Below are 15,573 nucleotides of genomic sequence, written 5' to 3' on the forward strand. Positions count from 1 at the left end.
CTATGTTGCTTTGTCAGCTTAAGGCATGTTTTACAATCTGTTGTTTAACATTAATTGATTATAAATTAGTGAAAGATTATTTCAAAAATCGATTAATCATGATTTATCCGATTCATTGTTTCAGCCCTAGTTATAATACTGTAAAGTATCAAGATAATCATATAACTTCTAAGGGAACTTTACAGGTTTTTTTCTAACTTATTGCAGCATTAAGCTGTCTTTAAGTGAAAAGGTACATTTTATTACTGGCACTTTGAATTGTTTCAAACCTTTGAACTGTCCTTCTGATTATTATCAATGAAGCTGATATTTCTGTAAACCCATTAGCAAAGACTAAGGCTGCTAATCTACTGCACAGCTTAATTAATGAATAATTAACCTGACATTAGCGTCTACTGTCCCACAGGGATAACCCCGACATGAGGGCGAGCAAACAAAGTATACTGTGCTCAGGAAATAAAAGAGTTTGGTTATCATTTGCTTTCCTCATTTCCTGAATCTCTCTCTTGTGACAGCTATTGATTTGATAATGGAAATCAATTATGGATAATGGCTTTTACGTGGGTCCACTTACTGGGGAGTATCAGGAGCAGGTTATGCTGCAAAACATTTGCAGATGCACACAAAAAATAGAACAGACAAATCCTCTAAAAAAATGAAATGAAAGTTTACATGATTAAATAAAGCAAGAAATAGCATGGAGGAACATCTACTGCAATCTTCATCATTCTGTTCTCACTTCTACAAACAACAGCTTGGGGAATAACCCTGACATAGTCCAAGTGAAATATTCTTACAGGAGAACAAGCACCCACTTCTCCCGATGACCAAATTGATACGTGGGAGTTTATGGAAAAGTCTCAGACAGCGTCAGAGCGTGACATAATGACTCAGCTTGTAGGCGGCCTCTCCCCCACGTCAAAAGACCCCACCAGTTTGTCTGAAGTCAAAGCAGACTGCTGGCCAATCCTCGGGTTTCACTACACATTTGAACATCATCTACATGCATGCAAACATGCACAGAGATCTAAGTTCTCTTTTTAAAGACAAAAGGCTGGATTTCATGTGCTGGAGTTAAGATACCTTTAACCTTTGCTCCATATGAGGAAGAAAGTAAGTACATCCTTTACATTTTAAATGCTATTTTGCACAGAATGTCTAACTGTATGCTGGGCGCTTAACATATAAGATAACAGTCTCTTCTATATTCGTACACAGCTGTTTCAACTACTAATGGTTTTGCAGAAACCGACCTTTTTTAAATAAAAAAATACAGACAAAGTAATAGAAATGTGAGATATTTTAACAGCACAGCAGGAAAATGCCCTTCCTAGAGGGAAAACAAGACATGGTCATAATACAAAATGCTCCCATCAGGAGATAATTTTCTACTCTAAGGACTTAATGGTTGCTGCATGCAGTAATGTAAATATTTTATTTGTGTTTGCAGTTATTTTTTTCTCAAGAAAGTTACTTAAAAATAGGATCCTAAATAATGATTCTGATTATATATCTACTTTGATACTTTGATTTGCTAAATTAAAAATTTTACAAATATTCTTTTATGTTCTATAAAAAGAAATCAACCAAATAATCAATGTGAATCAGCTGTAATCAGTTCAACCTATTAACATTTTAAAACTTTTTTGCAAAAATAATAAGTTAAAGTTTATGTAGGACTTAATCTGACAGCTTTACAAAACCAAATACCCTGCTTCTTGTGTTTGTAATATTCTCCTTTTAAGGATTTAATATTTGACACATTTATATTTACACTGCAGTTTTTCACCAATTCACTCACACACTTACGGTTGCAAGCTACACTGGCCACAGCTGCCCCACAGCTGACTCACTGACAGAAGCCAGGCTGCCCTGTGACCACCATTAGTAGTCCATTTGGGTGAAGTGTCTTGCCCAAGGACACAACAACAAAGAAAACCAGAGCTTGAACTGACAACCCTCTGGTTGCAGGGCAAACTCTTGTATCCAACACCACTGTCACCCCAGTTTTTCATATATATGAATATGAAATATCTTAATGATTGTTTTGAAAGCCAATTAGCTTTAAAAAAGGGTTGATTCGGTACCGGTTAAAGCCACAGAAATATTGGAATTTCTACACTTTCAGGTGCTACTAATGCTAATTATTCTTTGTTTAAAAAAAAAGAATCTAAATCTTTAGACCAATTTTTTTTTTTTTTTTGCAATAGTGGATACAGATGTCAAGATTTTAAATAATACAAAGGTTTTAAAAGTACATTAAATATAGGAAATGAAGTCTAATTCAGATTACTGACATCACGGGAGCTGTAAAGATCAAACTAATCAGCTTTCTTTAAAATGCTATTATAATAAAAAGAAAAAAACTGAATCTGATAGAATAGTATAACAAACAGAAGAATTTACTGGGTGATAAGAAAAAAAATCAAAACAAGTTTAATTTGTTTACAACAAAAAGGTTTCTCTTGGAGCCTAAAAGTAGTGCAGAACAATGAGATCAGACGATTTTAAATTCAGTATTACAGAATTCAAACGTAAAAAAAAAAAAAAGGTTTGTATAGGTGTTTGAATGATCAAACACTAAGCAAACTTCTGCAGACATTTTTTTTTCCTACTGTTCAAAACCCTGGAAGAATAGCACCCCTGGTAAAGAGCCCTTGCCCTCCACAAGGTATCATCTTCAGTGCAAGCTGATAGTCACTTTCTACTGTAAATACAACCCAACTATATATGTATGTTGATGTCATCTAATCTGGGGTGAGACAATAATCTTTGGTATCAATATTCTGGATTTAGATCATCAGCACAACTTGTGTCCTCTGGGGTCTTTTTTCAAGTTTCCATCTCTGTTCTGGGAAATTTGGAACGCCTATCACTGATGATGTGAACAAGCTGTCCGTGTTGGTGAGAGTATTATCTTGCTGTTCATAACACACAGAAAGCATACCTTTCTGAATTGACTCTAATGCTTTTCTTTTCTTTCTTTAATTCCACTGCAGAAGCAGAATATCCCCTCTGATTATGAGATTCCTGTTAGTTATATTCCCAAAGATGTGGTACGTATAACAAACAGATGAGAAAAGAGGAATTTTATGATAACTTAGAAGGTTTTCTGATTGTTTGCGTGCATGACAGGCCGGCACGTGCTGGGTGGTTCTAAATATCTATCCTTTGGAGCAAAGTCTTCGAAAGCTGGCCAATATGTTTGGTTCCATGTCTTCCAACAAAGATAACATAATTGTCTTCATTGCAATGCTGAAGAGTTTACGCTTCACCTTTGAACACGAAGAGCTGGTGGGTAACAAGGAGCTTCACGCACTGCATGCCCTTTAAATGCAAATGTGATGTTTTACTTATTAGGTCAAAAAGATTTCAAATGACTTTTATTCTGAGAGGCATCTCTGAAGTCAAGACAAAGCAACGGTTTAGGGATTGCTTTGCACATTTAATTGCATTAGTGAACAATTTCAGGATGTTTTTTTTTTTTTTTTGGCTGATCCCCCCAGGAAACAGCAATGCAAGTCTTCCAGTGCCACTACCAAGAAAAGAGCTTACTTTCTGGACTTTACTTTGACTACATCCAAGACCTCTTACATGTTGCAACGCATGGAACATCAACCTTATCATGCAAGCCACCACCTTGCCTTAATCATCAACAAACACCAGGTACATGTTTTATCTGGATTTCTAAACAGTTTTATTTAAGCAGACACTTGAAAAATCCCAAAGGAAAAAAAAAAAAATACAGTTATTGATTGAATGTTGTTCAATAAGCATGATGTCATGCTTACCCACTATCTTATTTCTCGTGTCTAAGCATATTTCATTACAGCTGCAATGATTCTCTTTTCGCAGAAGGTCAGGAGAAGAGTCGTAAACACAGCTGGTTAAAGAGAAGCCCCTTGCTTTTGGTGATAATACCGTTCATAGCCTGTGTTGTGCTGATAGTTTGGCAGGTAAGAAGAACTATTTAATGTTTAGGGGATTATAACTATTCCTCAAAGCATATATGTATATTTTAAAATGCAACTTGGAAATAGAAATAAGGACTTTTACTGATCCTTAATCAGCAGTTTGTTTGGATTTTTATTTTTATTTGTATTTGTTCCATGACAATTTTAGTTTTTTTATAATGCTTTCAAATGCTTTAAAGTATCTTATTTCGTCTACAATAAAAAAATTGCTGTTAGCAAAGTAGTAATTATACCATATGGTATTATTACTTGTTTATTTCATCATATTGATCAGCAGATAGATGGTGTTTACGAAACAGTGTTTCAGGGTTAAAATATCAGCTTTAAATCAGGTTTTCCATTATGCTAAAATGCTAAAAAAAAATTCAACATCCATATCAAAGAGATATTTGATACTTGATACCATTCTTAATACGGCTGAGATTAAAATCGGCAAAAATATTAAAGGCATGAAAGAAAGTCTAACCATGGAACAAGCTTTCTTGCTAAATAAATATGCAAAATAAAAACCCAGAAATCTAAAATCATCAACAGCAAAAATATGCAAAAAAAAAAAGATTTGTCTTTAGTATCGATACTATGCAATAATAACATCTTATCTAGATCCAGTGTTTGGGCATCAGGTCTTTGGTGCAGCATGAAAAATGTAGTGGGAAATGTAATAATAAGTTTGATCATACTCATTAATGCATAACCTCTATTTGTGAGCATACTTTTAAAACTTGGACGTACAAAATAAAGAAGACATGGTTATGTTAAGTGCAATTTTATTCTCAGATTTGTTTTTAACTTCCGAGGTAAATTGAAGGCAGATTACATGGAACAAACTGTTTAACCTCAGATCGTAGAGTAAAATCGGTTAATTGCCTTTTGGTTTTAAAAGCCTCAAAGTTTTCTTTAAAAGGAAATTCCGGACGCTGAATTTCCTCCCACATAGATTTTATGTGTTTGCATCTCCACTTCTACCAAATCACATGAGATTATCTGCCCACATTTTAAAGAGCATTTTTCAGGAAGACAAGGCTTGTAAGTTTGACAGCTCATTAAATATTTAGGTGGTATTTGGAGCCCTGGTAATATCGAGCCCACTTTTACGATCATCTGCCATTTGCGCTTCTTGTATCTTTTTATGTTAATTTTCTGAATGTTTTCTATAGGTGAAGTCTAGGAGAAGGCTGCTGGCGTGCAGCACTTCAAACAGCCAAACCGCATCTCCTGATATGATCCCAACTGTGTCTGTCTCCATCCCACTTCAAACAGTCACCCACGCCGCTGACAGCCAGCCAACGGGGGAGGCAGTTTCTGAACATGAGAGTGGATGAAGCGTGATAAAGCGTGGAAAAATCAGTGTGGTCTGTCACTTTTTTTGCTCAAGCACCAGAGAAACTGGATGAGAGAGAGCTCATGTAAAGGAAAGGCGTGTTGGCAAAGTTCCCCCCCTGCTCTTGGGTCCAGACAGGACTCAAGAGCAGCTCCGAAACTGGATACTGAAGTAAAAACATGAAGGTGTCTTGACTGGTGAACAGCAGCTCTTAGCCGGTTGGTTTGGAGAAGTTAAAAGCCACTTTAATGTTTCTCAGGGTGGTGTTGGGTCTCATTTTGGAGCTTATCAGCAGGCTTCACATCAGCACAATGCCACACAAGTCAGACACTGTTATTTTAAACTGGAAGAGTCTTGATGTTGAAGTGATTATCTTTTCATTTCTCTATAGCTGCACATGAAGTCAAAATAGCTCCTATGCCGACATCTTTGGAAAGTATTCTGTAAAAAGTAATAACAACAACAAAAATGGGGGCTGGTACAACTTATCTTGTACTTGTTGTTGACATTGCGGAGATCTGTTATCCATCAGGAATTATGGACCTACTGGTCACAAACAACACTCTAATTGGTTCAACAAATCCCTGACTTTCTGAATCAAAGATCTGAGCAGCTGGCAGATAGCCATGGCCAGAGGCCCTTTGAATTTGGTCATTGTGCTTCGAAGCTGTTGAACAGTGAACTATTGCCGCTCCTCAGCCGCTGCGAGTGTGTTGGGAGGTTTTTAATGCCTCAGTTAAGAAGTCAATCAGTTTCAGTCATGAGAGCATGACTCTTAGAGTGTGAGTGCTCTTGTACTTTATGTGTCAGAGTCCGGGAGCGAGAGACAGGACAGGCACAGCAAGGCAAAGTGAGGGAGATAGAGGCAGACAAATAGATGAACGGATGAGCTCAGTGAGGAGCATAAGGAGGGATTGTTCTCATCACAAAAGAGCAGGCCGTAGGCTGGAGGAAGTGCCAGTTACAAACATGACCAATGTCGACAGATCTCTATGAATCAACAGGCAAAGAATCTCTGCAGACCGCAGGCTATATAGCCCAATCTCCAGGGACTGGTTGGTATTTCAATAAAAATACACAGGATTTATTTCCGTAACAGTCCAGTAACATGTAGTTTGTTACATAGTGCAATGTTTTGGATAAGGTTAAAAACCTAGAAAGCCTTTACTATCTTCAAAGATATTCAAACATTTTGATTTTGTAACTCTATGTGTATTTGTGTGTGTGATGTTTAAGATATTTTGTTACACTTTTGAATGTCTTCAAAAAACATCTAGTGTTTCCAACAGTTTCAACAACAGACTTAATTAAAATCCAAATGTTGTAGAGTCATGGTTTTCATATTGCAGTTCATGTAACACTGGTGTGACTTTGGCTTTCTTTTGGCTACAGAAAATAATCTGTTTTTTTATTTGTTTTTTTTTTTATTATTGATTCAAGTTGAATGTGAAGTACTAGTACTTGTCCACTAGGTGGCAATGTTACATTTAATTAAATCTAAGTTGATAAGGGAAAATCCAGATCAAGGTTTGAATTTCAGGGATAAGAAGGCAAGCCCAAGTTCAGGATCAAATATGATCGAAATGTTAAATAAAATATCACTGGCTCTTCCTTCAGTGTTTTCTTCTAACCCAGAATCATGTATCACCCAGCCCGTGTTAGTTGACATTTTCAAAAAGTATTTGAATGCTTAAATTGCAGTTAAACATAATTTGAATCAACAGAATGCAACCTGATTACCTTTTCCTTCTGAGACAAATGCAATCCAAAGCAACACTGGGATAAAAAACAAAAATCTTCTAAAACTGATTTTAATTGTAGGTAAATGAAAACAGTGAAGTTAAAGCAGGACAGATTTGGAATACATTCATTTTAAGCTAAAATCCAAACTGAGCCTGTGCCAACGGAGCGAGATGACGATTTCATCACTTTGATATTTTATACCTTGTACTTTTGGGTATAGAGTAGTTATAATTTAAACGATGCATCACCCATTTTTTATTTGATCTCAATAACTTATCTACATGTATAAAACTCCATGGTGAAGTGGTTTGTGCTTCACTGCAATGCAGATGACCAGAGTTCAAATCCTGGGAGCCCCACAAAGGGCATCCAGTGTAAAAACTTTGCCAAGTCTAAATGACTTGCTGAGACGACACAAAAAATGTAATTGTAATCCACTTTGGTAACAACTGTGCTATGGTTTGAGTAAATTGCATTTTGCAATACAGCATCAGACAGAGCTAATTTGGTTTAATTTACAGCCTATTATGTTTTATTAGTGTACAGGCAGCAAAACAACATTTTCAGGGAATGATATTTATAGATTTAAATTTTCATGTGACATTTCATTATTTTACGACCAATTATAGCCAAAATTAAATAAATACTTCACTACCACAGAATAAAATCATAGGTCAGGGTTTAGTACATGGAAAAGAAAAAGTTTTATTTTACGGTTATGAAAGTTAAGTAGAAAGTAGCATTTTAACATTTGAGTAAGAATTTTGACATGGGCCTAGTGCCTAGTTCAACACACTTCAAATATAAACCAAAACTTGAAACATGTATTTTGATTTTCAAATAATAAAGCATTTTTTTGATGTTTGTTTTTGTCGTCATCAAAAGGGAAACTAGAAAACAAATCAAATGCCATCTAAACGTAGTAAGTTCTATGCGTTAAAAATATAAGCTGTTTAAATATGTATTTATCTTTGAATGCTCCAAAGGATTGTAACTCCCAGGATAAATTAAAACCAGGAACAAACTCAAGAGGCTATTTTTGCAGAAAAGACCCAGTGTTGAAAAACTGAAAGTAACACCTAATCAGTTTGTTTCATGACAGAACAAACTTTTGTTAGAATTACAAGCTTTAATGATCCATTTGTCTGAATATTTGTACTCTTACAAACTGTTGTAAATGTATTCACCAAAGGAGTTTGCATGGTACATTGGTAAAAAAAAACTTTCCAACTTGAATTCTGACTTTAGAGGCCCTTTTAAGTTATGCAACGTAAAACTTGAAGATATTATCATATGATTAAAAGATTATCTTCATTTTATGTTATGGGTTAATGGGTGAAAATAGATAAAAATATATTTTTTTTTTCTAAATCCCATCTTGGCGGCATTGTATTCTTATTGGGAAATATTTGTAAAATAACTCATGGAGAAATACAACAGAACTGAGATTAACTATCAATATGTCAGGCAGTAACATATATTTGAGAATATCAAATATCCTGTATGCTGTTGTCTATGAAGTATTTACATTATTTATTTCTGATCCATGATGGATAAATGGATGAGTCTCTATTAAAGCAAAGTATAAAAAAGACAATGTCTCCAGGTTCAATAGCTTTAAGCTATAACTTATTTTATTAAATATTCTTTTAGACATTACATCACAGAATTTTTGATTAGTCACTTTCAAGTTCACTTAATTCAAGCAGATAAAGGAACCTTACAGTCAACAGTATCAGTTGCAACCAAGCAGGCTCAGTGTGCCGGCTTATTTACATAGTTACAGTATTTACCACTTTAGATAATATGTATATTATAACTCTGATCTAAATTAGACAGTGGTCCCAGACATTGACCAAGGCATCTCACAATAGGAATTATGAAATAGCAGGATCATTTAGTAACGCAGGCAAAAAAAAAGACTATAAAGAAGGCATGTCCAAAGTGGGTCCTCGAGGGTCGCTGTCCTGCAGGTTTTAGAGGTTTCTCTGCTTCAAAACAGCTGGTCCTGATTATTGCATTTCAACAAAAGCCTGTTGATCCTCTATCAATAGAAATCAGCTTTGCTGAAGCAGAAAAGCTCTAAAACCTGCAGAACAGCTGCCTTCAAGGACCAACTTTGGACATGCCTACAATAAAGAGTTCACAAACAAATTAATAATATGCTTGATTCTTTCATATTTTAATTTATTTTCAAAAATAAAACAAGTATTTGCTATAAAATTATTGAAACTCCAGACTTAAATTTACAGAAAGCAAGGATGACATTATATAAAAAAAAAGACAAGATTATAAACAGAAAATCCCAGAACTATAAACTGTACATAAAGGATGGATCATTTGTTTTAGATAGGGGATTGGGAATTAAGTGTATTTTTCATGCTATATATCATATTTCCACTGTATATAAACCCCATTATTGACCTTTAAACAAATTTTACAGTGTTGACCTTGTCAGGTGTGCTCTCTTATTGTTTGAAAGAAACATTCAAACCGTATTATAATGTAATTTTTTATTCTCCTAGTCGAGCTGATCTTGTTAGAACCGAAACGAATGCAACATATTTAAAGTCGGTGCTTTTATTTTATACAGAAACTTCCGGCGGAAGTAGCCAGGCTTTTGTTTTGGAAGGCTGGCACTCGGTGGCCGCCATTATTCTTCGTGACTTGACGCCCGAGATAAGACGGTTAAATATTTTGAACTATTATATTCAAGCATAATCTGTTGGTTTATTTGTTTACCTTGAGTCTCGCTTAGTTGGGTGAGCCAGGCGCACATTTATAGGCCAGTATGGACAGACGGACCAATACAACAGGTAAGTTGCTAAGCTAACTGTAGCTGCTGTCGATAATGGTATAAAAAAAGAAATTGGACGAAGCTTCATTTGCTTCGAGGAGTCTGTTTCTTCCTTATCACCAACATAAACACATACGTTTACTCCGTTTAAGGCAGATGTATAATAAGAAGGTCGGGTAATTAACAAGCTGTGAATGCTTTGTGATTTTTATCTTCTAAATGAAGCCATCCGAATGCGCGGTCCGTCTCAATATGTCACGCTATCTGAAGCGACTAATGAAACATTGGGGTAATGGAGTGATATCCGATTGTAAAGTTTGAATTTAAGTCTGACAGTAGCTTGCTTGGCGCTCAATCTCTCCATCACTGCACGGGCACGCGCAGACGTGCACTTTTCTAAAAACAACTCCGTCTGCACTCTGAAAAGCATGCGCTCCTTGCTGCAGCGCCCCCCTGCGGCAGCACTGGATTTTACCTCGAAATGGACCAAAACATAGGACCTGTGCAATCAGGTTTTAGGTATTTATTTAAACTACATTACCTGTGCAATTAGATCTGTAAGCGTTTGTTTGTGTCTCTGTAGATATTAAATCATATTGTTTCCCATTTCCTTTTCAGGTCAATACTATTTAATTAACCCCAAAGGGAAATTAAATGTTGCAATATCTCATACGTCATTTTTTTAAACAGGTGTTGTAGGTGTTGATAGCTTTAGGCAGGAAGGATCTTCTGTAGCTGGTCTGTCTTGCACCGGATCTGGAGAAGCTTCTTACTGAAAAATCTTCTGTAGAGGATGCTCACAGTTTTACATAATTTTCTTCATGTTTTGCAGAGTGGCTCAAGCTCATTTCTGTCACAAATCTAGTTGATACTGCCCTTGACTTTGACTAGCCCGTATAGCCATTGTTTGTGGGTCACACTCCTTAATGTTTTTGCTTGTTGCCTGACTAAATAGGAGACTGTCCAGGGGGTTTATTACTGAGAGCTTCAACATTTGACATCATATATTAGTAGTTATGGTTCTGCAGAAGGTTTCTTCCTGCTAAAAGGGAGTTTTTTTTTTCTCTCGCTACTACCCTGCTCGGTTTGAGGGATTGCTTTCTAGTCAATGGTTCTATGCAATCTGGTTTTCCTTAGATAGATAACTCAATCAACTGAAACTGAATCAATATGACTGTATGATCTGGTTTAATTATTAAGTGCCTTGAGATGACATATGTTGTGAATTGGCTCTTTATAAACAAAACCTGAATTCAATTGAATTATGCTTTTGTCTTAATTTGTTGATTGTTTTGGTATTTAAGTCCATGACAGAAGCAACAGATTAATGCATACTCTAAACTCCTTCAGATCTAGACTAAAGATCTGATTTGGCAGACTTAAGATCTAAACTCTTAAGTCTGCCAAAAGACCACAAAGACAGAAAATAAATCTTCAGCAGACTCATTTTGCTTTATGATTTGTGGATCAAACTGGGTTGAATGTTTTCTCAAATGTCAAGAATGTCAATAATTAATGTATCTTGAAATATATGTTAATTAGATCTTTTGGTGACTGAAAAAAGCAGAGGTTTTAAATCATGAATTGTGTAATGTTTTATTATTGCACATCTAACCCGCACTAACTGTTTTCATGCTTGCTTCCATCTGCAGGAGGTGCCCTTCCGCTGCCCTCCCTCCGCCTGCTGGCCTCCCCGCTGCAGCTGACCTATTCATACATATGGCAGGTCATACGGCAGAAGAACGTGAAGCATTACTGCAAAGTAGAGGAGTTTGTGACCATGGTGACGCAGACTGTTCCTGAGCTTCTGAGTTTCAAGCAGACTGCACAACTTATCCTCGGCTTAAGAGCGAGGGTGATTTTTCTTTTTTATGCATGCAACAGGACACTCAGATTCTTTGTTTTCTTCTTTTTTTTCCTGATTACATTGCATTTCTGTTTGCTCACTTAGATAATCTTGGACCTGCTTCAGAATGACGGCCCACCAGATTCCAAAACTATTCAGACCCTTATAAATAAATTAAAGATAACCTCCTCGACAGTATGTGTGCAACTTGTTCATACACCAGTTATATGCGTGTTTACCAACTAATCGCAATCTTCTAGATCACTAAGCATAGATAAAATCTGATTGAAATGTTGTTGTGCCATAGAAGGATAGGGAGGTGGAGAAATCCCAGACAAACTTCATGGTCCTGATCCAAAATCTCCTTAAAAATCCCACTGAGAGGAAGCGCTTCTTTCAGGTGAGGCCTGCCTGTTGATTTTAATCTTGGCTGTAAATCAAAAATAAGAAAATTAAAAAAACGATCCACTGGACTTTGTTTCAAAGTTTGAAGATATTTCGCTTCCCATTCAGGAATCTTTTTCAGTTAAATTCTCAATGGGAAACGAAACGTCTTCAAACTTGGAAACAAAGTCCGGTGGATTTTTTTTAATTTTCTTATTTTTTTTTTTTTTTTTGAATTACTATGACCTGGATGACTCATGATGTTCGCTTAACACATGGATCAACCTCTCTTCGCAGGAAGTTTTCCCTGTTCAGTACGGCGTCAAGTTTGACACAGCCCTGCAAGCCTTGATTGCTGGCCTGGTGTGCAAGCTAGAGCAACTTCTTCCCGTTCCTAATCTGTCCCAAGTATGCACGCCTAGCATTTTTGCAGACATTTTTATATATAATCAGATACAATATAGTTGTTTAGAAGAGACTGTTCTCCTAATTTCCATTCTCTGTGCTTCTGCTTTAGCTTGGTGCCATGATCTCAACAGATGCCACCGTCCTTGATGCATGTGGGGGTTTCCTCCCTGACCGTGGAGATCTAAAGACTCTCCTGCAACATCATCAGAGCAAAGGACTCCTAGGAGTTAAAGGTAGACTACACTTCAATATTTCTTAATGCGATTTATGGGACATACCAACACGGATAAATTTTTTTTGTGAGGTTAAGGTGAAAAAGAAGAAACTTGTTTTATTTTGTATAAAATCCTTTTTAAAACTGCTGTTTTTTCCACAGCAACCGTCTCCACCTCTGTGGGCGACCCGGTGCTCTCTTCCCTGGCCTTCATGCCCAAACCAGTAGAAACGCCGCCTCCACCACCACAGCCACAAAAGCAGCCCGAGGTCCCAGCTGCTGAGAACAGCCCCGCCCCTCTCAGTGACAGTGAAGATCTTGGTGCTTTTTCCGATGATCTTGCAAGCCCGGCGGGTTCTGTTGATGCGCCTCAGCAGGAAGGGTCAATTAGTGACAAAGCACCCTCTGGAAATGAAGCAAAGGAGAAGGCTGCCACAGCAACGGGGCAAAGCCAGAACCCCCAGATGGAAAAAAGTTCTGAACAGCAGCAGCAGGCTTCAGCGACTCCTCAAAGTGAGAGGAGAGATGGAACACAAGCGGGGCCTGAAAGGCCAGAGTTACAGAAGCTGCCTCTGAAATCCATCCCTTTCAGAGTTGTTCAAGTGCCAGTAAAGACTGCTTCCAGTTTAGCGAAGGACAGCCAGAAGCCACAAACCCAGCGGGTCACTTTACATCAGTGGGTTTCACAGATCGCCACCAACTCGATGTCTCTCCCAGCGTTACCGCCGCTTCCCCCAGGCAGACTAAGCGACGACGACGACCCAAGGCCGAGCATAAGACGAAAGAGGCAGCTGAGACTCCAGAATGATCGATTTACCTGCTCCGTGTGCGATAAGAGCTTTCCCTATCAGTCCAAGCTTTTGGACCATGAGCGCATCCACACAGGAGAGAAGCCCTTTCAGTGCTCAGCGTGTAACAAGAGCTTCCGCACGCAGGCTTTCCTCAACAACCACCTGAAGACCCACAGCACGATGCGCCCCTACGCCTGTGGTCAGTGCGGCAAGTGCTTCACCAAACTGCAGAGCCTGACGAAGCACATCCTGGCCCACAGCGGGCAAAAACCCTTCTACTGCAACATCTGCAATAAGGGCTTCACGCAGTCCACCTACTTCAAGCGCCACATGGAATGCCACACCAGCCAGATGACGTTCCCCTGCAAGCACTGCAGCAAAACCTTCCCGACGGCGTTCAAGCTGTCCAACCACGAGCGCTGGCACACCCGGGATCGCCCGCACATGTGCGAGCGCTGCGGGAAGAGGTTCCTTGTCCCCAGCCTGTTGAAGAGACACATGGGCTACCACATCGGCGACCGCCAGTACCTCTGCTCACAGTGTGGGAAGACGTTCGTTTACCTGTCTGATCTGAAGAGGCACCAGCAAGACCACCTACCAAAAACAAAGATCCCATGTCCCGTCTGTCAGAAGAAGTTCTCTAGTAAGTACTGCCTGAGAGTTCATCTGAGGATCCACACCAGAGAGAGACCCTATCGATGTCAACTGTGCGACAAGAGCTTCACGCAAGTCGGAAACCTGAAGGTCCACATCCGGCTACACACCAATGAGCGTCCCTTCAGCTGCGACGTCTGCGGAAAGACCTACAAGCTGGCGTCCCACCTCAACGTCCACAAAAGGACTCACTCGTGCAAGAAACCCTGGACATGCGAGACGTGCGGGAAGGGCTTCACGGTCCCCGCCCTGCTTAGGAAGCACGAGCAGATCCACGTGAAGGAGGCTAACCCCGATTTCGCCAGCAAGAGACGGATGAAGGGTAAGCACAAAAAGCAGTCCCTAAACAGGAAATATGACGAGGAAGAAGAGGTCAGCGATGAAAATTATTGAAGGAGACGTGAGCTTGAAGCTGATCTTTGCTCAGATGGGTCAATGAGAACTCCTACCACGAAGGACACAATTCATCATGCCAATGTGGATTCACATGGATTCATGACTGAAAACACTGAACTGATTAACAGACAACTGAATCTTCAGATTATGGTTAGAATTTAAAGAATAGCTCCTAGATGTACATGTGCACCAATAATGGACTTTCCTCTTGATCAGTTTATTGTTTTATTAAAAAATTAAAACGAAAAGAGAAGATTTTGGGAGATTAATGATTACAAAAAACTATGCTCCTTTTCCTGGCAGATGCTCATGTCTTAACTTTTTTTTTCATCAAAAAACTTTAAAACATAGAACTGCAGTGCAGCTTTTAGGTGCGACGTTCTTGGATCCAACAAAATTCCAGCAATAACAATGTTATCCCTCCCTATTCATGTATTAAAGACACTATCTTTAACAATTATGTTATTTTGAATAAACCAGAGTGTTGACTGATGTGTTTATAGAATGAAAGCTATCCATATTAGTTTTGATGTATTTACTGAATAGTCTGCCTACTATTTGACGTGCTGGTAACCAATCAGAGATGAAGAGAAAATTTGCAAGACCCTTAACATTCATCTGTTTTTTTGCTAATATGAGACGATCAATTAAAAATCAGCCATTTCCAATCTCTTGCTGATTGGTCAATCTCTAGAAAAGTCCAGAATCATCCCTCCCATAAGACTTAATTTGTATGGTAATTTTTTTTATCACATAAACACCTTCTAAACAACATGCTTTTCAAAGACACTTCACCCGCATTGTCTGACCTGTGGCACCTGTGTACGCCAGCCTCGCTTCTGTCAGTGTGCCCCAGGGCAGCTGTGGCTACAATGTAGATTGCTACCATTGATGAGTGGGTAAATGACTGAATGTAGTTTAAAGGGCTTTGGTCAAGTTCTCTTACTTGAAAAAGTACAGGCGGTATATATACATATATATTTTTTTTCTGTTTGATAAAATGCTGTAGCATGTTTTTACTCCACCATAAATATAAACATTTGAA

The 15,573-nt window shown here is 38.2% G+C and overlaps 1 protein-coding gene across 1 annotated transcript; it reads left to right on the plus strand.

The window, feature by feature from the left end:
* Nucleotides 1-920: 920 nt before the first annotated feature.
* Nucleotides 921-6,906, plus strand: LOC119791987. Its single transcript, XM_038298409.1, has 7 exons — nt 921-1,113; nt 2,797-2,904; nt 3,000-3,056; nt 3,136-3,294; nt 3,507-3,666; nt 3,856-3,956; nt 5,132-6,906. Exons 1-7 carry the CDS (start codon nt 1,102-1,104, stop codon nt 5,294-5,296), a joined length of 762 nt encoding a protein of 253 aa, XP_038154337.1. The 5' UTR covers nt 921-1,101; the 3' UTR covers nt 5,297-6,906.
* Nucleotides 6,907-15,573: the final 8,667 nt, after the last annotated feature.

The sequence above is a fragment of the Cyprinodon tularosa genome, unplaced genomic scaffold (assembly GCF_016077235.1).
Source record: "Cyprinodon tularosa strain WSP-4 unplaced genomic scaffold, ASM1607723v1 ctg111, whole genome shotgun sequence".
Lineage (NCBI taxonomy): Eukaryota > Metazoa > Chordata > Actinopteri > Cyprinodontiformes > Cyprinodontidae > Cyprinodon > Cyprinodon tularosa.

Excerpts from the sequence above, each read along its gene's own strand:
- LOC119791987 (XM_038298409.1), top strand. Across the intron at positions 2,905-2,999 it reads TGAACAAGCTGTCCGTGTTG|AAGCAGAATATCCCCTCTGA; the intron begins GTGAGAGTATTA and ends ATTCCACTGCAG. Across the intron at positions 3,057-3,135 it reads GTTATATTCCCAAAGATGTG|GCCGGCACGTGCTGGGTGGT; the intron begins GTACGTATAACA and ends CGTGCATGACAG.